At 50.4% G+C, this 22,143-nt stretch overlaps 2 protein-coding genes across 2 annotated transcripts in view; both read left to right on the top strand.

Annotated features, from left to right (window-relative positions):
- The window catches only part of GIGYF2 (GRB10 interacting GYF protein 2), a 78,753-nt gene extending 68,503 nt beyond the window's left edge, over window positions 1-10,250 (top strand). The window contains exons 21-28 of the mRNA XM_018083105.2: window positions 3,057-3,293; window positions 3,847-3,969; window positions 4,590-4,793; window positions 4,904-5,109; window positions 5,391-5,545; window positions 6,000-6,169; window positions 6,509-6,656; window positions 8,509-10,250. Of these exons, the coding sequence (XP_017938594.1) occupies window positions 3,057-3,293; window positions 3,847-3,969; window positions 4,590-4,793; window positions 4,904-5,109; window positions 5,391-5,545; window positions 6,000-6,169; window positions 6,509-6,656; window positions 8,509-8,576 (1,311 nt within the window). The 3' untranslated portion in view covers window positions 8,577-10,250. The remainder of the gene's footprint in view (window positions 1-3,056; window positions 3,294-3,846; window positions 3,970-4,589; window positions 4,794-4,903; window positions 5,110-5,390; window positions 5,546-5,999; window positions 6,170-6,508; window positions 6,657-8,508) is intronic.
- An 882-nt stretch (window positions 10,251-11,132) lies between these two features.
- On the top strand, window positions 11,133-21,302 carry SNORC (secondary ossification center associated regulator of chondrocyte maturation). Its single transcript, XM_029963666.1, is given in 5 exon segments — window positions 11,133-12,128; window positions 12,636-12,749; window positions 20,256-20,324; window positions 20,327-20,440; window positions 21,170-21,302. Coding segments are annotated over 4 exon segments (366 nt in total). The 5' UTR covers window positions 11,133-12,128; window positions 12,636-12,676; the 3' UTR covers window positions 21,280-21,302.
- The last annotated feature ends 841 nt before the right edge of the window (window positions 21,303-22,143 follow it).

The following is a 22,143-nucleotide window of genomic DNA, read 5'->3' as shown; positions in this document are numbered from 1 at the left end:
CCCCTAAAGGAAGTGGGTAGGGTTTTACATTTGCTATTTTAGAAGGAGGTAGACTTGGAGCAGTTTGCAACAGACGGACAGAGGGGGATGGGAGACCAAACACCCATTCTCTCCCTCTGGCGTCTGTCCAGGCCCTCCCCTTTAGCAGATCTAACCCCAGGATGTTAGCTGGTAATGGTCCCACAATCATGATAGTTTCTGTGGCTGTCTCATCTCCAGGTAACCAGCATTTCACTCGAGCAGTGTACTGGGGTCGGGATTTGCCAAAAGCATCAGTTACCCATAACTTTTTTTTGTCTGGTTTAATGCCACACTGAATAGCAGCTTCAGTTTGGAGTGCTGAGACCTGTGCACCCGTGTCTACCACGAATGTAACCAAAGATTTAAAAGGGCCAAGAGGAAAAGTGATTACCAAATCTCCCTGGTTGTTTTCTGTAAGCTTTCTCTCATAAACCCACTGGCTATTTTTTGGCTTATTTACTTGAGGGCAGTAAGTCCAGTTCCTTGACTCAGAACTGGTCAAACTGGTTAGTCCGGTTTCTGGAGAGGCTGAGGGGATCACAGTGTTGGACTCCTTAGAGGGGCTGCCCTTAGGGGGTGCCTTGTGCTCTTTGATCTTATCCCAGTGCTTTATCAAGTATTCTAAATTAGCAGTGGGTAATTTATCCATCACTTCTCGAGGAATTCCTTTTGCAACACCTTCTCTCCACAGACTGTATCTCTTTCTCCCGCTAGATGACACATTTTGTTGACAAATACCTGGCGAGGCAGGTTTTTGGACTTTCCCTGCCCTCCTGCAGTGTATTCTCTGGCCATTGGTACCAGAGAGCCCCAGCTGCTGACCAGTAGCTATTAATTCTTGGGCTATTTCCAACCAGGTTATTCCTGATGGAGCACCCCTTCCTCTAGGTCTGGGGGTTGCCTTTATGCGCTCCTGTAATTGTTTAGCATAAACTTTTAGTGCATCAGGCAGGCCTCGAATTAAAACTGGAAATCTCTGTGGATCTGCCTCGAGTTCCATTGGGGAATTTCGTTGTGGGTCTAATAATTTTGTATGCATTAACTGGAGACATGCGGTTTTTTGTACACTTTTTAAAATGTGGCCAATTGTGGGTGTTTTAATCGTGTGAGGATCTCCCCTTTCTATAGGGTCTAACCCACCTGCCCAGTAGGCAGCTCTCTGGGTCAGGGACCACGGGGCTCGGTTATCATTTGTGGTCAGGAAGACCCCTGGGCCCCAAAATCCTCTGGCCTCATCTTCACTTAATAAAATTCGGTCTCCCCCAGTAAGGGACACCCTCCACACATATTCAGTCTCTGATTCACTGGCCTTACGGCTGTATTTCTCCTGAATTCTGGCCAGTGCTTCCCCCGTGTACGGGGTAGTTCGTGTGGTAGTTTGCCTATTTGCCCCCTGGCCAGTGGTTTCAGTTTTAATGAGGGGACGCATATGTATTACCCCGTCCTCCGGGTAACTTTGCTTCAACTCTTCTAATTCCCCAGAGGGGTACAGGGATTTGTTAACATCTACCGGTTTAGGGTATTTGGAATTAATGTCTCGCAATTCACAATTTTTCATTTCCAGTATCTTTTTAAGCCTTTCATTTTGTTCCTCCTCATCTTGCAGAGCTGACCGAAGCAATGAGTTAATCTCTCTCTCTTTCTCCAGTGCCTGACGCCTGCAGTTCAGGCGTTCTTTTCCTAATTGCTCCTGTAATGCCTTCATTGACTCTTGAAGAGATCTTATCACCTCACCGGTAGATTTTTGAATAGCCTCTTTTTCTAGCTGGTCCTGCAAAGTTCTCATTGACTCTTGGAAAGATTTTAGCACTTCACTTACAGATTTCTGAATAGCTGATCTTTGCTTTTGCACTGCTCTAAGGAACACACCTAAGACAGCACCCACAAAAAACAGTTCTAAACCAAGGGTAACTATCAGGAGGGAATAATCCCCATATAACTCAACCTGGGGTGTCATCCCCTTTGCCTCAATCATTAACCCAGCTTAGGTTAATGTCTCTCTCCCCCTTAACCCTCTGAGGGCTGGTTTGACTCTCTCCTGGAAAACCTTTCAACAGGTCCAGGTACCAGAGAACCTTTCAACAGGTCCAGGCCACACCAGGAAACCTTTCAACAGGTCTAATGTGCCCGGGTCACACCGAGAGGAGAAAAATTCTCACTATAATTTTACAACGAAGGGATAGTCACCATTTGACTCACCCTCGGTATCAGTTTTAGAATACACCGATTACTCCACCACATCCAAAGTATCCTGCCGACTACGCCAGAAAATGTTACGACCCGCCCCAGGAAAAGAGGGGGGAGGGGGTAACCCAGGTTTTATCAAAAATTCCTTTGGGGTGGATTAAAGCGAAACGACACTAAATAATCGGGGTATGAAAACATATCTTGATAAGATTTATTTTAACAATTTTGAATCAATGGGTAAGTTAACATTTTTGGGTGCTGTCATAACCTTTCTGGGGAGGAGAAAAATGCATAGGGGAGAGAAAGGCAGGATAAGAGCAAGGGAGAGTAAGGGAAAGAAAAGCTGAGAGTGGACAGATGTCCATAGTCACCACCCACGGGGTCCAGCGATGATACTTGATAGTTGCAGCTTCCATGTCTGTCGGTTGAAGTGGTGGCCTTGATCTGCTGGGGGTGAAGGAGGGAAGCCCCCCCACTCCAAGAAGTTATGAATTATCATGTCCATGGGCAGTGTCATGGGCCATGCCTCGAGCCTCCAACCTCTCCCTGGGCCCTGCCCAAGAGCTGCTGTGTCTGCCCTGGGATGGGCTCCCATGGGCCATCAGAGGTGCAGTGCAACAGTCAAAAGCCTGCAAGCCCGGCTCTTCCCACCTTTTGGGGGCTTGGCATCTTCTGCGCTGGAGGAGGGGGGATGGACCCAGTTGCCCATCAAAAAGTCAAAAACCTGCAAAAGTCTCCTAGAATGCATAAATCATCAAGCACTTCAGTCTCTGACAGGTACCTCAAAGCAGGAGTATTTTAAATTTTGCTAAGTCTACTTAGACTTTGTTCCTCTCTGTCGTGGGAAGGAAGAGGAGGCTGCCAAGTGGGCCCGTGAGGAGGAGGAGGCCCAGCGGCGGCTGGAGGAGAGCAGGCTCCGCATGGAGGAGGAGGCGGCGCGGCAGCGGCTGGAGGAGGAGGAGCGGAAGCGCAAGGAGCTGGAACTCCAGCGCCAGAAGGAGATCATGAGGCAGAGGCAGCAGCAGCAGGAGGCTCTGCGGAGGCTGCAGCAGCAGCAGCAACAGCAGCAACTTGCACAAATGAAGGTGAGGGGTTCCTGCAGTTGCACTGCCTCCTTCAGCTCCGCGGGGCAGAACCACGGCTGCGTTCAGGGCAGTCCGGGGTACCTGGGACAGAGAGAGAGGAACTGTCTGGAGAGGGGAAGGGCAAATAGTTGAGTGTGAAAGTGATGGGAAGAGGAAGAGGAGTTACAAATTACAAAAGAGAGAGGTTCTGTCAGTAGAAGCACACTGGGAGGGTCTCACAGGTGGGTAAGGATGTTTATTCTGCCACAATGACCAGGGGCCAGTGCAAAGTTCCTAAAGCTTGGAGTTCCTGAAGTCTTGGAAATCTAAATTGCTTGCTATTTTTCAGGCAGTGATGTGTTACATTATTCTTGATACACTATGATACATCAGAGGGCAATTCAAAGAAAGTGCAGTTTATACTTTGCACCTTTTCTTACTTAATTATACCATTTTATACTTTCCAGGGTTTTGTTAAACTTTGAAGGTGGCTTATAGTGGTTTTTTTTTTCATGACTGTACTTGAGTACTCTGGAGAGTTTTGTAATTCCTGATGATGTCTGTTTTGGCCCAGCTCCCTTCATCTTCAACATGGGGTCAGCAATCAAATTCAGGAGCTTGTCAATCCCAGACCACACTGTCATTGGCAGAAATCCAGAAGTTAGAAGAAGAACGAGAACGGCAGCTTCGAGAAGAGGTAAATCCTAACAGGAGCAGAGTCTGAGCTGTTGGAGAGTGGGCTCAGCCACGTGGCTGCTTGGCTGTCCCTGAAGTTATTAGAAGGAATGGTGAGGATGAGGAATGATTTTTGCAATAGCACAGCTCGAGTAAAATCCTCTGTTCCGGGCATCGGTTCAGTAAGATTTTATAGCTTCTTAATACATGTGTCTGAAAGGAGGGAAGATGCACCCTTTTAACTCCAGGAGTACAATATGTTCACAAACCAGTATAAAATAATTTGACATCTAAAATATGTTTGCAGACATGCACAAGACCAGGGCAGTCCAAGGAAGAGTGGGCTGGGTGAGAACAAGTGATGGTAGTAGAGAAGGTATTCTTCCAAGACCCCAAATGCTTAGCTGACTGCAGTCATGATTCAATAAATTTAGTCTTTCCTAGACTAACAAACAGTTTGTATTTCCTGGTTACTTAGTGTCTCCCTTTTTGGAGGAACTGTAATGGCCCAAAAGATAGTAGGTCAGCCAGACTTCTCCAGAAGAAAGTGAAATCAGTTTAAAACCAGTTTCCAAGTTAGACCTCTGAATAGTAACGAGCCTCTGTGAGTGTGGACAAACACTTTTGTCTTGCCTGCAACAGCAAAGGCGTCAGCAGCGGGAGCTAATGAAGGCCCTCCAGCAACAGCAGCAGCAACAGCAGCAAAAACTGTCAGGCTGGGGGAATGTCACCAAACCAACAGGCACCACCAAGTCCCTGCTGGAGATCCAGCAGGAGGAGGCAAGGCAGATGCAGAAACAGCAGCAACAGCAGCACCAGCAGCCCAACAGAGTCCGAAATACCACGGTAGGTGTGCTGTGTCCACAGGAGGGAACAGCCCCTTCCCTGGGTCTGCTCATTGCTGCTCCACCAGCACTGCTGCTCATAACCAGGATCTCTTGGTTCTGTTTCCACAGCACTCTAACCTGCACACCAGCATTGGGAATTCAGTGTGGGGCTCCCTAAACACTAATCCCAGCAACCAGTGGGCATCTGACCTAGTCAGTAGCATCTGGAGTAATGCTGACACCAAAAACTCCAACATGGGTTTCTGGGATGATGCAGTGAAGGAAGTGGGACCTCGTAACTCGACCAACAAAAACAAAAGCAATGCCAGCCTCAGGTAGGAGCTGTTGCAAAGAAAGGCTGCCATTCATGAGGTGATCACTTAGCAGTTATAACATCTTCATGTGTTCTCCTTTTTTTTCTGTGTCACTCAGGATCTATTTTGACAACAAAAATAGTTAAGAGGTGATCATTCACAGTTCATTTTGTCATCTGCTTAGAAAATTATTTGGTTCTTAAAAAGTGTTTGCATCTTGTAAAATAGTGACTCTTATAACACTGTACTGTGGATAAGTCTGGTAGTTGATAACCTAATATATGCATTTTTTTTCCCCTCAGTAAATCTGTAGGTATTACAAGTAGACAAAACAAGAAGGTAGAAGAAGAGGAGAAGCTGTTGAAATTGTTCCAGGGGGTTAATAAAGCCCAGGATGGATTCACTCAGTGGTGTGAACAGATGCTTCATGCACTCAACACGGCCAACAACTTAGATGGTAAGAGGTGGGCAGGAATGTGAGAAGCAATATCCAGTTTTTCTGACCAGGTAGTTCTGGGGGACTGTAATGATATCAAAGGACCATTTTGAGTGCAAAATGGCTTCATTAAATAGTGACCTGAAGAACTGGCCGTGTCATCTTCTCCATGGTTTTCGTTGTCCCAGCTACAACAAATCAGTGGGGCCTGGAACCAGTTTTAAAGTGCCACCCAGAGCCTGCTGAGGGTTTCTAGTGGTTGTGGAAGCATTAGCAGAGATGAGGATCCAGTTTCATCATGGATTGCATGGCAAGGCTTTATTGCCCCCTCAGTAGGGAAGTTGGAAGGGCAGGCTGTTTGCCATGGCTGCTGGATCAGCAAATCTGTGACACAGAAATCCAGAGGTTGTGTTTCTTGCACGTGTGTGTTTGCATGTCAGGGTGCATTCCCTCACACTCTGCCTTCTTCTTGCAGTTCCCACGTTTGTTTCTTTCCTGAAGGAAGTGGAGTCTCCCTATGAGGTCCATGATTACATCAGAGCCTATCTTGGGGACACTCCTGAGGCCAAGGAGTTTGCCAAGCAGTTTCTTGAGCGCCGTGCCAAACAGAAAGCCAGTCAGCAGAGGCAACAGCAGCAACAGCAGGTAAATCCCACTCCCTGCAGTCCTCAGGAGTGTGTGGAGACCTGGAGTCTGGAGAGGCTGCATTCCTGCTGCACTTCACTTTTATAGGTCCTGTGAAATGCAGAGAATTAAGCAGATTTCAGATTCTTGTCCTTCATAACTCACAGTTGAGGCCAGCTGTGGATCAAAGAGTGTCTGCTTGTTGACCCAGGAAATGCTGTGGAACCATGAGGTGGATGCAGCAGTGCCTGCTGCTGCCACACGGGATGTAGGAGATGCTTTGGGCTCTTTGAATGTTTTCTGTATAAATAAACCAAACATAGTTGTGCTTTACAGTTTTGTCCTGACTTTGTTTTGTAGGATTCAGTGTGGGGGATGAACCACAGTTCACTACATTCGGTCTTTCAGACCAACCAGAGCAACAACCAGCAATCCAATTTTGAGGCTGTGCAGGGTGGGAAGAAGAAGAAGAAACAGAAGATGGTTCGGGCAGATCCCAGCTTGTTAGGTCAGTCCTCCTCTTCAGAAATTAATGGTCAGCTGGGGAGTGGGAGTTGGCCTTGTGAAGTGTGGAATTCTTATTGATCTTGAGTGGCAATACTGAATTTGAGCCAAGTTGAAGCGTCTTCAGAATTTGTTTCAGTACTATTATTATTTAATGATTTGAAAAATTCCATAACAGACTCATGGAAAGCTTTTGTCAAACTTTCCCTCATGTAAAGGCCTCTTGATACCTTGATTATTATCTGGAAACCTTTAAGTAGTTCAGGGATGTCAGTTAAACTGCCTTTCCTCTTGTGAGTTGACCTATGCCTATTTTATTGATTTAATGCTAATTCATTCTTTGAAGAAAAGCATGAAGTTCCTTCATGAGGAGCAGCTTCCTGAGGCTGCCTTTGTGCCTTCCCACCCTTTTACAGGAGCTAACCACCCTAGGCAGAAAAGATGGCTCAGGTGGAATGGTCACAGATTTTCAGTTGGAGGCAGATGATGACATCATTGGCAGTCCTTCATTTATTCTCTTCTCCATCTTAATTTTTATGTGTGGATGGTATTAACCAGCTGCTGTGTAGCACTGATGGAAAGGTTTCTTTAAGATTCAAGGGCATCAAAGAAGTCCCTGAGCACTGTGGGGTGTAGTTTCTGTAAAATAAACGTGTCCATGTTTGTGCTCTGCAGGACAGAAGGAAACCAGGGCACTGCACTGAGCAGTGCTTGTGCTGGGCCTTCTTAGCCCACATTTATGTAAAGCAGCCTGGTATTATCCACCTGAAGTCACTGCTTTTTTAAGGCTCTGGCAGAGCCCTACCTTTTTGTCTTTTGTTCTCACCAAAACCAAAACTCTTCACCTGAATCAGTGATTTCTGCATTGATGAACACTGAACTTTTCTGTGGAGTCTTGACTTAAACCATCCCAGTGAGTCTGATCTGAGGACTCAGTTGGATATATTAGAAAACCAACTCATGTAATGTGAAGTCACTAAATACAAATTAGAAGTTTCAACTGTAAGAGAAGTAGCACATGCAGCTTTTTACAAATGAATACACTCTTTTACAGAATAATTTCAAATCCTTGTAGGTAACACACTGCCACGAGAGGGAACCAGAGGGATTTTCCTAAACCTACTGAACAGAGCATTTTTTCTCCTCTCTTGAAGATGAGGCTGTGGAAAGCAGTTGGTTCTCTAGCACAGAGCAGCCTATATGGCAGTCTCTAGACAATGAAATGTCAGCTTTGTGTTTAGTAAAAACACAGGATCACTTTCCCTTTTCTCATACTCTGCATGGGGTTGTTGCAGCCGTAAAAATGGGATTTCAGTAGGAAAGTTGCATACAATATATTGGATATTTTCCTTGTTGAAAGTGTTTTTACTTTTTCTCACGCTTTTCTCACGTGCATCATGTCCTCAGCACTTCAGGGCTAAAAGGTTGGGTAGAAATTTGAGTGCATTTTAACCACCTGCATGGCCCTGTGTACCTTTACATTTTCATGTGGTACTCCAGAGATGGGGATTGTAAAAAAGCATTTCACAGATTTCATAGATGCACCTATTTAGACTTTAAAGTAAGGGGTAGAATTGCTCACACCCCCTGAAGTGTTGGGCATGATTCCACATTTGGATTCCAAGTTCTCAGAAGGTCCATTTCTGCCCCCCAGACTGTGGCAGGAGGGTGTTGGCAGCCACTCCCCAGTACCATTGACTTCAGTGTGCTCCCATCCAAGATGTTGCAGGACCTCATGGGCACTGGTGTTTCTGATGCTCTTTGGTTCTTGCACTGCTGCTGCACATCCCAGACTTATCCCACCACACACAGCATCCCCCAGCCAGGTGTTTAACCCCAGTCCTTTTTGGTTGCAGGGTTTTCAGTGAATGCCTCCTCAGAGCGGCTCAATATGGGAGAAATAGAGACTTTGGAAGACTACTGAGCATGTGCAAATCAACTGGCTTTTCCTGCATCTGTTAACCATGGATTCTCCGTTTGGACACAGTGCTCTCCACCGTGTGTTGTTCTTCACCTCGCAGTGAATCACAGGATCAATCATCTCAGGCTGCTTCCTCTGGCCCCAGCAAACCCTTTGTGCCCAGGACTGCACAGGCATCGTTCCTCCTGTCAGCCCAGAGTCCCGTGGACGTTGCTCAGAGCCCTGGGAGGGTGGGAGTTAGGATTCCTTCACAACAAGGCTGATTTGGGCAGCGAGCTTTCACTGTGCTGTGATTCCTTCTGCTGACATACCTGGAAAAAAAAAAATCAATTGGGATTTTGCAAACTATTGCTTCCCTCTCCTGGTTACTCTTACCACATCCAACATGTGCAGTCCCATGGAGAGAGAGAGAGAGAGAGTTTGTGGTTAACAGATGTTGGTCAAACCCCAATGCCACAGCTCCTGCCTGGGCTCCCAGGGCGGGTGCTCTGCCGGGCCAGGGGCATCATAAGCTAACGCAGAACTGGCGACAGCACGAGAGGGGCGGTGGCGGGCGCAGTTTAGCTTGGGTTGGTTTGAAGTTGCACACCCCCTGCCAGCCCTTCTCAGCACATTATTTTTGGAGGGAAAGCTCGAGTCTGTCTTCATTAGGTGGTGATGCTGGAGCTGCTGGAGTTCCCCGTCGACGTGCTCCAGCCTTCCTGGACAAGTGGGGACTTCTGCTCTGGGAAAAAAGGGGGGTGGCATCTCTTCTTTCAGGTCGAATTTACCCCTTACATGCTACTTTCAGAGGGTTAGGACCAGTTTATTTTGAGCTCTTTTCCTGCAAATTTGTCTCGTTTAAGAGGCAGTGGGATGTTGACGTGTGGCTGTGTAGTCTTTGCAGAGGGTGGACGCTGGCTCTCAGACACGTGCCCCAGCAGGCTCAGCTGGTTGTCGTTTCAGTGCTTAGGGAACGAGCAGAGATGCCCTTTCGTCGTGAGGAGAGACACTGGAGGATGAAGCTTTGTGCAATGACGGCCCTGCTTATCTTCTACACCTTAAACTACTTCGTGCACCTTCACTGGGATCCATAATCTGAGTGTTTATGGAATCATAACCTTCCTCTCTCACCGAAAGATTAACACCACCTTCCCTGCTCCACCTGCCCACCCACCCACATGCACACACCGCAAAGAAAGAGAAGAACTGCCAAATGCACTTAGTTTGACCCCCTGGTCCCATCTCCCGTCCCCAGAGGGTTTGTAACCTGCGAGGGAGATCCGCTGCAGTTCTGGTGGAGTTGTGTAAAGGTGTCTGTTGTTCTGTCATCACTGCCTAAAGAAAACAGTTCGAGTTGCTCAAGAGCAGTTTGGCTTTGGATTTTATTTCATTTGGTTTATTCATTTTTTGGGGTCACCTTCCCCTCCTCCTCTCTCTTCCCCCTGCCCCCCAAACATGTACAGTAACTATACAGAGACTGCTGCAGACTTGTATATAGTTTTTGGATCCAATAGCATGGAGAGACTTGGAACTGTTGCAAATCTGGTCTCCCTGTCTCCTTTGCTTTGTAAATTCATAAAAGGGGGAAGAGGGGTAGTTAAAATGTTTACAAAACTTTAAACTCCCTCTGAACTTTTGCCAGTGTGGGGGGGGAAAAGAGAGAACTTAAATAAAACCTGGTTGTATTATATCTGAGAGAAAACTTTCTGCTTGCTTTTGTCAAAGCCGAGTTTTGAGATTGAATTCCTGGTGCTAAAACTCACCCCAAACTCGACTTGCATCAGTTTTCATCAAGAAACAACAAGCAAACACACAGGATGTGGAACAACAACTGCTGCTTTATTTTTTCCCTGGTGAGGAATACCGGTGGGTTTTTCTGCTTGATAATTTTAGAGTTCAAATAAACACCAGTAAGTTGAGATTGGAAACAAGAAAGCTTTAATTCCCCCCCCACCCTGTACAGAAACACGTGAATTCGTGCCCGTGTTGTTTGTGCAGGGGAGATCAAGCCATGGCTGGTTCTCTCTCACTCCCTTGCAGTCGGTGACCACCCCACCCACCCCAACTCACTGCTGTCAATGAGAGGTTTGATTCCTCCCCTCAGCCTAAAGTCCACACAGACACCTTGGAGGTTTCCCTTTTCAGACTTAATTTTCCTTTTTTTTTTTTTTTTCTACTTGCTGCTTATTTTTGTGTGGAAAATCCCAGTAAAAGGTAATGATAAATGTTCTCCTGCCATTCACATGACCACAGAAAGTAAGTGTGCTAAGGCCCAAATTACACAGTGCCTTGCATGATGTTTAACTGATGTCTCAGAGAGAACAGGATGTGTTTAGGCTGATAACCTGACTTTGTTTTAATATCTTTTTTTTAGCATATGAGGTGTCTGGTTAATAAGTGCTTTCTGTTTTTTAATGGTATGATCTAATTTCTACAATCCAGTTTTGGACTGCTCTCTACCATGTAACAAATACACAAAAACCCATTAATTTCCAGCTCAGATGGGGGACAGGGAAGGAGCAGCTCCTTGATTGCTACATGAAAATGCAGAAATGCAAGCAGGGGAAATGTGCAATAGACCCTGAGGGTCTCACTCAGCCTCTCAGAGTTCGTCCATAATGGACCAGTGGGGAAGATCTTGTTCTTGGTACTGCAATGTGCTGGTTTCTGTGTTTGGTACAAAGGGGAGGTGCTGGCATGTGTGGATTGTGTGCTCAGGTGACTGCCTTGTCACCTCCTGTGACAAACACAGGGCCTGTTTCTGTAGCAGGAGTTGTTTGGATCAGTAGGAATGGGAAAAATAAGAGCTGTAGCATTTTACCCGCTGCTGGATGTATTTGCGTGCTTTGAGCGCCTCTGCAGACAGAACCTGCTGGGGCTTTGCTCCAGGTTTGACAGATGATGTTGAATTCGATGCTGGAGGTGTCTGAGGTCTCTTTTGAGCATGATTCCCCAGGCAGCTGCCTCACTCCTTGTTTCACTGCAGGGACAGGACTCTGTTCTCTCTGGTTTTGCTGCTTCCCCTCTCAGCCAGGCACTTCTTGCAAAGGTGTGCAGCAAGCAGTGATTTAAAGGGACACCTAAACTGTGTCTGGCTGCCTGTCAGAGAAAGCCAAAAAGCAGAGAGATCTCTTAGCAGAAAAATCTGTATCTGAAATTTAACCCCAAAATACTTGTGTCATATTTTCAGAGCATAAAGTACTGACATTGGGAGTGTTTGTGTACTTCATTACTTGAAGGGAAAACATGAAGTATTTAATCCCCAACAGTTTAAAAAATCCTAATGGATTTCTTCTGTGACAGTCAACTGGAGTGTTCCCCTTTTTATACACTTCATCCTTCCCCCAGTCTCTGTTGGTGCAAATGTGATTTGAAACAAGCCTGTTTTCTGTGCTGTGACCTTCCCACGAGCCCCCAGGCGGGCAGGGCCGATGGCAGAGCTGGCAGGAGTGATGTCTGTGCACTTGGGATCCCAGGAGGATGCTGGCCCTGCCCTCCAGAGCCGACTCTCCTGCAAGACTTCCCAGCGTTTACTGGGCAGCGAAGACCACCCACGGCTCCCAGTCCAGCTCTGTAAGTATTCCACCCAGACACTGGTGCCACGGGGCTGCTCTGGCTCTATCAGAGTGTTTGAGCTCTGATTGAGGCCCTTGTTCTTTGCTGTGCCCACCCTGAAGTACCTGCACGCCCTGAGGCAGAGCCCTCAGAGCCCAGGGCTGCGGGGTTTGGGGTGAGCTGCCCCAATGGCTCCTGTGTTGTTCTCCTGCCGAGGGAAGGCATTCCAGGAGCATCCCCGTGGCCTCTGGGAAGGGCTCACCAACAACTGCTCTGTGTGCACTGGCCTGGCAGGGTGAGCTGCCTGAGGCTGGGCTGCTCGGGGCTTTTCGGCACAAGTTTGGGAGGGTGGAGCTGCCTTCGGGAGGAGCTGTGCTCCTGGAGCCAGAGCGAGGGAGGCTCCGCTGGGCTTTGCACTCTCTCTACACACTTGCTGTTGTGAAGGGAATTATTTTTTTTTTTTACCTTTCTGGACAAGATTTTTATTATAGCAGTGACATTTCCACGTTGTTTCGTACTTTGAAGAGTTTTAAGGATTCCTGCCGACGCTGTTCCTGAGGGAAGCCATGCCCTGCCACAGAGCCCTTCAACTGGTCCTGCTAACACTGTGTGGCATCCTGGTCCCTGCTGTGCTGGCAGGTAAGGAGCTTTGTTTGCATGTAAAGCCCAAAAGCGTGGAAGATCCTTTACTGTGCTGCCTCTCTCTTCTCTCACTTCCCTGAAAACATCTATAAGTACGTGTTGAATTATAACTGATTAATGGAAACCAGCTTTGGAATTGGTGGCTGGTGGTGAGTAAGGTTATATTTTCCATCCCAAACCCATGTTTCTGTTGGGGAAAATGGAGAAAATTCCTTGTAACTTTTCCTAAGCAGAACAGCAGTAGCACGTATGTGAGCGTGGGTGGCTGGAGATCAGTGGTCACATCAGTCACAGGAGATGGAAAACCTCCCAGCAGCTGAGGGGACAGGCTGTCCCTTAGCTTTTAATGGCAGGAAGAAGTTACAGTTGTGAAAAGAAATGGGTTTTGAGGCTAAAGCATGTGGGGCAATTCCTGGTTCCTTCTGTACTCTGCTACAGCAGGGAATTCCCCAACAGCTGCTGCTGGCAGAAATAGGGAAGTGTCCATGAAAACCTCCATCCAAAGCCAAACTCTGCATCCTCAGGGGGTCTGTGCAGAGCTGGGGGTCCCGAGGCAGCGCTGGGAAGGCTCTGCCCCATGTTCAGTGAGGGGATGGGAATCAGAACAGGTGAGGTGCCTGTTCTGTAAGGCACCGTTTTTGAGGGAATCATCAGTAATTTCAGCCCTGCCTGCCCTGCCCTTGGCACCCTGTGCTGGCTGCAGGGAGCACAGGCAGCCTCCAGGCTGCAGGGCTCAGGTGGGTTTTACAGGGGAGGGAAAGCTGGGCCTCCAAACCCGCTGTGTTGATGGGCTCTGAGCGTAGAGGTGGAAACTCCTGTGGGGAACTGCTCCCCTCAAAGCCTTTCCTTCAGTGGAAGTGAGGCTGAAGGGATGGCTGGGGCCAGGATAACAGGCAGGAGCACAGCATTTGTTTTCCTGAATTCCTGTCCTACCTCCCTAGACCTGGAGCAAGGCTGGTTTGCAGTTCCCTCCCTGTTTGTTCCAAGCATCTTGCCTAGCAGGGAGATCCTGGCCAGCTGTTTAGCAGATGAAATTATGAAATCACTTCTTTCTAAAGGGGCTTTCATAGGGGTAGGAGAATTCAATGCTGTGCCTGGCTGGAACAGCTGTGGGTACAGGAACAGAATTCCTGCAGCTGGTATCCTCCCTGTGGAGGACACCTTCCTGCTGGGAAACTTTTAAAGTAAATAAGAAATGAGCACTAAAAGGTGCATACTTTCCTTCTCAAACCCTCAGCCTTTTTTGTACAGTGGAACATTAATCACTTTAGCACAGTTTCAATTTGTGCCTTGCTCTTGCTCCCAGGAGCAGTGACCATGCTCTTGCCCTGCACCAGGTAAGATCTTTCTTCATCATTAACAGTATTTCACTCTGCAGGAAGTGATTCATTTCCAGTGAGAATTCCATCTGTTTCCTCTCCGAGCTGGGATTTCTTCTATGGTGTTTAAATTTCCAGTATTTGGTGCATATTTGCTCTGCCTCCCTCCTTGCCAGCTTTCCTGTGGGCCTGCTCTGGCATTGCCCTGTCACTGCCTCCCTGTGTCACTCTGCTCCTGTGAGATACTCCCAGGTTTACTGATTCCTTTACTGGCTGAGCTGTGCTAGTGCAGCAAGGCCAGTGCTCTCCAAGGGCTTTGTGCTGGTGAATGCAACGTTCAGATCCTGGTGTGCAGGACAGACTTCATGCTTTCTCTGCTTAAGGCCTCTATCAAATTGTTCCCTGCTCCCTCAAAGAGGACATGAGGGAACCAGCGTGTTTGGGAAGCCATCCCAGGAGCAGAGTGACTCTCTGCTGCATTGGGCATCGAGAGTTCCTGCCCCAGCACAGAGTGGAATTTTTTCTGCCTTTTACTCCATTAGAAAAGGAAATTTCCTGCCTGGTGCAGACAAAGAGGGGAAGGGCACAGAAAGCCCTCTGCTCTGAGCACATCCACACGTGGCCCTGCCTCTCTGTAAACAAGTTTGCTCCCCGTTCCTCAGGACCGCAGCGCTCCGTGCTGTGGCACTCAGCAGGCACAGATGCCCTTTGTGCTCCCGGTGAAGGCCTCTTTTCATCCTGCCCTGGCCCTGTGCCACCATGGCCACCTGGGGCTGGACAGCCCGGTGCTGTCCTCAGAGTTCACCAGCCCTGCCCTCCCATCCCAGCACCTCTGAGTGCACAGCAGAGCCCTCCCCGGGGCAGGGGCTGCCCTGGACAGGCTGCAGCTGTGCCAGCCACTCCATCAGCAAACCCAGGGTCAATTCCTAGGATAGATTAAGAGCTCCAAGTGAAGTGGAAGTGAGTAAAAAGCCTTTGCAAGGTGTGGGCTTCTGAATCGTGTACATATTTGCTATTTGAATTCACCTAAGGGCTCCTGAGTTTCTTTGGTTTGAGCTAGTGTGGAATTGTGTTGTACTGTGGTGGCACATCAGAAGGAGTTTGAGGGGAAAAGCAGCAGGGCAGAAGGAAAATATACAGGACACCACCTTGACCAGGGACATCTCTGTAGCAACTTGTGTGTCCTCATTCTCAACTATAGGAGACTAAAAGATCATTAGGAAGTTTTTAAAGCTCAAGTACTAGAACATGAAAAGCAGCAAATAGGTTTTGTCAGGGAAGTTTCTGGAGAAGATGTGGTTCAGTCTTACAGCAGGACTTTGGCCATTACTCAGCCTGGCTCTGAACCAACGCTCCTTATAAATTACTGACACTGCTACTGACTCCTGGCTAAGGTTGGAAGTGGGGAGTGAGGATGACAAGGTGCTGAAACCAGCTTGTGTGAGGAAGAGTATTGGTCACTGGGGAGCGATCCTGGGGATGAAGATGTGAAGTGGCCACATCTGCCAGCCCTGAGGTCTTGCAGTCTGCCTGTCTGGGAGGGTCTGGCTCCATCACATTTGGTTGGCTTCCTCAAGACCTGTCACTTGTGGAGACTCTTCCAGTTTTACCTTTGTCACTGAGTACCTGGGGCACTGGCCACCATGTCACTGTGCTGGCAGCTCACCTCACCTTCTTCTCTCTGAACATGGAAACAGCAGTTTTGTCAGGTTGCCCTTGGTGTCATACTCTCTGGATGTCTCTACAGCCCACGTGCCTGGAGTCCCTCTGAGTTCCTGCATCCTCAGAAAACTTATGGTGGATTTCTTTACAGAAACTCTGAGATTTTCTTCCCTTTTCCTGGTCTCAGTTGTAACTAACCTGTGCTGGAGAGAGGGAGAGGACATAGTGCAGCAGAGAGATTTCTCTAAAATAAGACAATTTGTAGTGTCAGTGTGTGGGAAGGTAGAACTGCCATCATCCACCTGGCATACTGGAATACTTTTAGTATAGTTTTAGTACAGTATCAGTATTCCAGTATTACTCTTAGTCCATTTTGTCCAGTTCCTCCTCTGCCCAGTAAACCCCCAGAGACATTATTGTATGTTTTTCTCTTAAGTGTTCTCCAACTGTGTGTGTCACAAAGAGGATTTCACTGTTAGTCTGTGGAGAAGAAGTTGCCCTCAGCCCGTGCTCCAGTGCCGAGACAGGGCTAATGCTGGGGAGTGACTCTGTGTCTGCACTCGAGGTTTCCCTCCTCAGAGCACCCACAGGGAGCTGTGGCAGCAGTGGGGTTACCTGCGTGTGGCAGCAGCCTGGGAGCCCCTCCATGTGCCCACCTGCTGCCCCTGCTGAGTCCCTGTGGGGCAAACCAACCGTGTGAGTGTGCCAGGTGGGTTTTTCTAGAGACAGGACTGGTCCCAAGGCTGATGACAGCACAGCTAATGCATGGCTCTCACCCAGATGTTAAACATCTGGTCTTGTGTTGGAGGATGTATTTTGAGCATGTTTCTTGCTAGTTCTTTGTAGAAATAAAGTTCTTGGGTGTGCAGGAAAGCCATGTGCTACCTTGCCTTCCATATCTGGTTTCCAACTCTTGGCTGCACCCCCTCACTGGAGGTGGCAACGTGTTTGGGTGTTTTCACACGTGAGAAATGCTGTTCCCTGCCTCCAGGGCTGTGGAGCTGCCCTGTAAATTCCTCTTTCCCTGTGAAGGGCTTCTGCTGGGTTGGAGCTGTCCCAGAGGTGTTTGCTCAGTCACAGACATGTTCCCCTGGTCACCCTCAGGGTGACAGTAACTGTGTGGGTGCTCAGGCCTGGCTGCACTGGTGCTGCTTTCCCTGTAGATGGTGTTTAGAGTCCTGGTCTCCTGCTTGTGCACAGAGAAACTGAGCCCAGGAGGGGGAGAGGGACTTGTGGTCCCCCAGAACATGGGCAGCAGGCAGAGAACTGAACTTCCTCACTTGGGTCCTCACCTGTACACAGAACCTGCCCAGCCTCCATCCAGCAGGTGACCAGAAGAGGCCCTCATATCTCACTTGGAGACACGTGAGATCTTATTAAATGTGCGTGTTGGGTTCTGGCACCTGACACAAGCTCTGTCCTTCCCCCTTGCTTTTCTTGCTTTTCCCAGAGGACTGGAGAGGGAGTGTGGTATTTACTGCTGCTCTGTTAGAGATCTGCCACTCCCAGCCAGTGGCAGCGGGGCTGACACTCACTGGGACTGTTGGGGAGAAGATGTGACACCTCTGCTTGGTAAAGAAACCTGCTGGATGCGTGAGGGTGGGTGGATGGGTGCTTGGACTTCTCAGCCACGCAGGAGTGGAGGCACATGAGGACATGAGCTGTTGGTTTAGGAGGGAAGATCAAAGATGAGCCATGGAAAAAGTGCTGGCCACGAGCAGGTGCTCTGCCAGGCTGCAGCAGTCAGCTCTGGAGGGACCTGCCTGCTGGCAGTGTTCTCTAGGGGTGGGCTTTGTGTTCCCCCACCTGCTGTGCCGGTGGCAGGGCTCTACACCTCACTCCAGCAGCAGTGAGGGGAAGGAATGAGAAGGGGACCAGCTCTGGCTCCTGTGACATTCACTTGTTGGTGTTTGACTTCGTGCCTGTGCATGACTCTGCTGCTGCCTCTGAGCCTGTTTGTGAGGCACCAGAGCCAACTGAAAGGGGTTGTGTTTCCCTCGGCTGAAGCGCCGTTAAGGTGAAACCACAAGAACTCGGACAGAAAACGTGTGGTTGGCACACTCTGCCCCTTCTGTGGGGGCGAACTGAAAGCATCAGATGAGGGGAGTTAACCAAATACAGACCCAGTAGCATCCATGTCTTGAAAAAATCACAGAGATCATAAACAAAAAAAACCCTATTTCCTCTGTACTTGGCTATCAAAAATAAGCTCTGTGCCCTGCTTAAAGAGAGCTGCAGTAGATTTTTCAGGAATTAGATGCATTCTAAGAGGGGACAGGAGAGACTTTCTGGGACCTGTGGGTCTGGTTAGATAAAGAACCTTTGCACTCTGGCTGGAAGGGGTACTGCTCCCTCCTTACCCCTTTGAGAGTTGGGAAGACCCTGTCCAGATCCTACAGGCTCCCTGGGTGGTGCTGCATCTGTTACAGATCATCAGAGCTCACACCTGTCCCTGGGCAGATGTGAGGGACATGCCCAGCTCTGGAGAGAAAAAACATTCTTGGGAAAGGCAGCAATGCCATCCTCCCAGCACAGTGTTCCTCTTTCAGCTGGGGACAGTGGCAATGCTGGTGCTGGCCCCAGGGTTGTTGTCACAGTCAGCAAGGTCATAGCTGGAGTGTGGCTCTTCTGTGTGGGGTTTCTCCCCTTGCAAAAGCAGCCTGGAACAAGGGCTCCAAAACTGTTCCTTACGTTTGGCCTGTTCCTAAACCAACAGCTTCTCCATGCCACTGTTGCCAACTAATTAGCCCAGCTCTGCTCAGTTCCTCTCCCTGTTGTTTTAACTACCTTTACTCACTGAATTCTGTATTTCCTCCTGCTCTGTCCTCTGGTAGTGAACCACAGGATTTATAGAAGAGAGCTCCACTGGAAATGACACTTTCTGGAAGAGCCTCTGGATGGGATGTGAGTCTTCAGCTCTGCTGGTTGGTTTGGCAGCACAGGTTGGGAAGGGCCCTGCAAAGGGCTCAGGTGTTTCTGGGGAGCCCTGGTGGAACACAAAGCTCTGTGTGCTTGTCTGGGGGAGCTGAGCTCACCCCTTTGGTGCAGTGAGCACGGATGTACCGGGTGTGTGAGGACACGGTATCGATGCTACGCGCGCTCCTCCCCGGCGGGACAGCCAGCCTGGGTGTGCTGGGGACCCTGCCTGGCCCAGCTGGCACAGCCCACATGCTGGGGACTTGTCTCTCTCTGTGCTCAGTGGGCCAGAGTTAAACCTGGTAGCTGCCTCACTGAACATCCTGTAGCTTTTATGGCTGTAGAAAGGGCTTTTACAACTAGTTTAGAACATTGTTTTGCCCCCAAGACTGTGGGCAGCCTGGAATAGCTCTGGGGATGGTGGGAGCTACTCTCTGAGGCAAGCCCTGCAGTAATTTCTCAGTTGGTTTGTCCAGGCAGAAAAGGGGAGTGTTTTGGTGCTCCTGTTCCTTTGGATGCAGGGCTCCTACGGGAGAACAGTGTGTGGTGGAGCCTATTAATGACAATTCTTCCTGCTCTGGGGGAGGCGAGGAGGGCTCGAGGTACTGAGACCTGAAGTGGCATTGCCAGGATGTGCTGCTGCCATCTCTCTTCCCAGGCCATATGGAGAGCCTGGGACAGCAAGGGTTGACATGCCAGAGCCAGGGTACCGTGCCCCAGGGAGCCTGGGTTGTTTCCTCCAGCTCCTCTGACTCCCTGTCCTGGTTGTGATAACCGTTGTGTCAGTTCAGGTGGGCCCTGGCTCTGGATGTTTGTTTCCCCCACACACAGCTTTTTTTTCCCCATCCCAGTGCAACATTCCCAGCGGTTTCAGCAGGGAGCTGTGGAATGTCTCCTGCTCCCGCCAGGGCCCATCCGAACAAGCTGGGCATTGACAGGGAGTGCTGGGCTGAGCCACACACAGACAGGGAGGGCTCTCTGCCTTGGGCCCTGACCCACGGGAGGAAGGAATAACAGGAGACCATTGGTAACATCAGAGCCTGGCCCAGCTTTCATCTCCCTGGCACAGGGGAGGTGCGGGAGAGGGAAGTTGAGGCTCTGGGGTCCTGTCTGGGGGAGCCGTGTCCTACACTGTGCCAGCACCTCTGGCTGGGAGTGCAGGACAGAAAGGCCCTGAAATGCTGGGAATTTGGCCAGCACAGGTAGCCAGGTGGCCTCTGCCTGTTGCAGACATGTGACAGCCCAGTCCTACGGGTATCCACGAGCAAAAGAGCTGTGGGTGTTCACAGGGCCTGTTTGTGTGTGAGCAGAGGTTGCACAATCCGGGGAGCTCCCTGTTGTCCCGTGTGTGCTGTGTGTACACCAGAGTGCCCCAAAAGCCTGTGGCAGTGGCATCACCCTGGGGCTGCTCTGGGTGTGGGTGTTGAGTGGAGGTGGTGCCCTCTGCGGGGAGGGCTGTGCCCCACCGGGTTTCTCAGTGCTCAGGTCACCCCGGCACCCACCCCAGGGGCACCTGGCAGGCAGCTGGAGCCCAGGGACCTGCTGAGCTGTGGTTGTCACCAGCAGCCTGCCTTGGCCCCCATGCCCATGGGTGCTTGTCTCCCAGCAGAGTACCCCCAGGGCCCAGTCCCCACCCTGTGGAATGAGCCGCCCGAGCTGCCCTCCGGAGCCGGTCCTTCGACGCTGCCACCACCACAGCGCGGCTGTCGGACGCCACCGCCTTCCCCCCGTACACCTCTGAGCTGGAGCCCGAGGACACCACCCACCTGCACCGACTGGACACCGGGGACGGTACGTGGCTGCACCGTGGGCTACCTGTGGCTCACCCCTACAGGGGCTGGGGTGTCACTGTGGATTGGCTCTCTGGGGGCCTGTCACCTCCCAGGAGGTGCTGAAGCCACCAGAGGTGGCCTGTCCCCAGCCACACTGGTAGGGAGGGGAAGGGCTGCCTGTACCTCCTGCTCAGGGGAACTTCCCCACTGAAAAGCCTCCACTGTGGAGCACTGGTCAGCCCCAGAGCTGCTCCAAGACCTTTCCTCTTGCCCCCCATCTGACCTGTCATGGCAGGCACCTGCAGAAAGTGGTCCGAGCACAGGCAGGGCTCTCCAGAGCAGAATGTGCCTGGAGCTCCCTAAACAGGGAGTGAGCACCTTTCTTGGCTCCTGACAGCAAAAGCCTCTTTGATGCAGTTTTGCCACAGGCAAAGGAACTCTAAGTATGGGTGTTAAGAGGAAAGCTCAGTGCCACAGACCTGCTTTGTGGTAGCTGTCCCTGGGACCTGGCTGAGGTGGCAGTGGCTGGCTACAGCCCCTGCCCAAAGGTGCAATGCTGCTGGGGCACAGGACCACACCTCGGCTGTCTGGGGACGTGGGACATCCACCATGGCCAGTGCATGAGCTCCAGGGCAGGAGCGTGACCCGATGGCTGGGGACATGCTGGGTGTGGGGTGATCCCTGCAGCCCTTCCCATCTGGGGCCCCCTGGCTCTGCTGACCTCGCACCTCGTTTTCTGTCCCTGTAGGCTCACTGGGGCCCGGAGCTATCGGTGCCATCGTCATCGCTTCCCTCCTGGGGACGTCTGTGCTGGTGGCGTTGGTCATCATCACGCTGAGAAAGTTCTCGGCCTCCTGAACTCAATAAAAGATTTTTCTGTTACACAACCAGTCTGCCTCCAGCTCTTGCCTGCTCCTGCCCCCTGTGCCTGGGGCCCTGGAAAAATGCTGCACACCAGGCCCTCTGCTGAGCAACCAGGTTGCAACTGAGTGCTCTTTGCTCTTAGTGTGCGTATCTCCTGGGTGCACCCAGACCTGGCAGGCTTCACCACCCCAGGCCCTGTCACCCCCCTGGTCACAAAGGACTTGTGGCAGTGTGTGGCTTTGAGCTCGGAGCTCAGAGGGGCCCTGCTGGGTCTAGCCTGGGTGATGGTAACACTGTGGGGCATCCCTCAGCACAGCTTTCCTCGGGAAGAGTTGTTTATTGGCATGAACCACTGCACATTCATGTGTTCAACCCCACTTCCACCCACTGCATTTGGGCCAGTTGCTCCCTACCTATTGCACTGGAGGAGACTTGAGAGGAGGCGAGTGATCAGTGCAGGGGAGGAAGGAGACACACAGAGGCTGTTTTGGCGCTGGCTTGCTCAGCTACATTTCATCACACGGTAAAACGAGACAACAAGAAGTTCCCCTCAGTTGGCTGAGGCAGCCTGGCAGGGGCCAGGGGGCTCCAGCCCCTGCTTGTGGGCCGCAGGCCCGGCCCTGGACAACACTGGAGACCACTGAAACGGGGGCGTGCAGGGCTGGGGCTGAGGAAGTAACACTGGATGCCACTTGGTGCCTGAAAACGGCACAGCCTGTGGCCGGGGGCTGGAGTCCTGGAGTCACAACAGAGCAGGAGGGGCTGGAGCAGTTCCAGGGCTTGGCGGTGGGACAGGGCACAGCAGCCCCACTCCCTGGAGAAATCCAGTGAGGACCTGCTGTCCTGGCACTGGGGAAC

The sequence above is a fragment of the Manacus vitellinus genome, unplaced genomic scaffold, assembly GCF_001715985.3.
Source record: "Manacus vitellinus isolate BGI_N305 unplaced genomic scaffold, ASM171598v3 scaffold_60_pilon, whole genome shotgun sequence".
NCBI classification, from domain to species: domain Eukaryota; kingdom Metazoa; phylum Chordata; class Aves; order Passeriformes; family Pipridae; genus Manacus; species Manacus vitellinus.
Note: the sequence above shows the minus strand (reverse complement) of the source record. Positions and strands in the feature narration are given on the sequence as shown.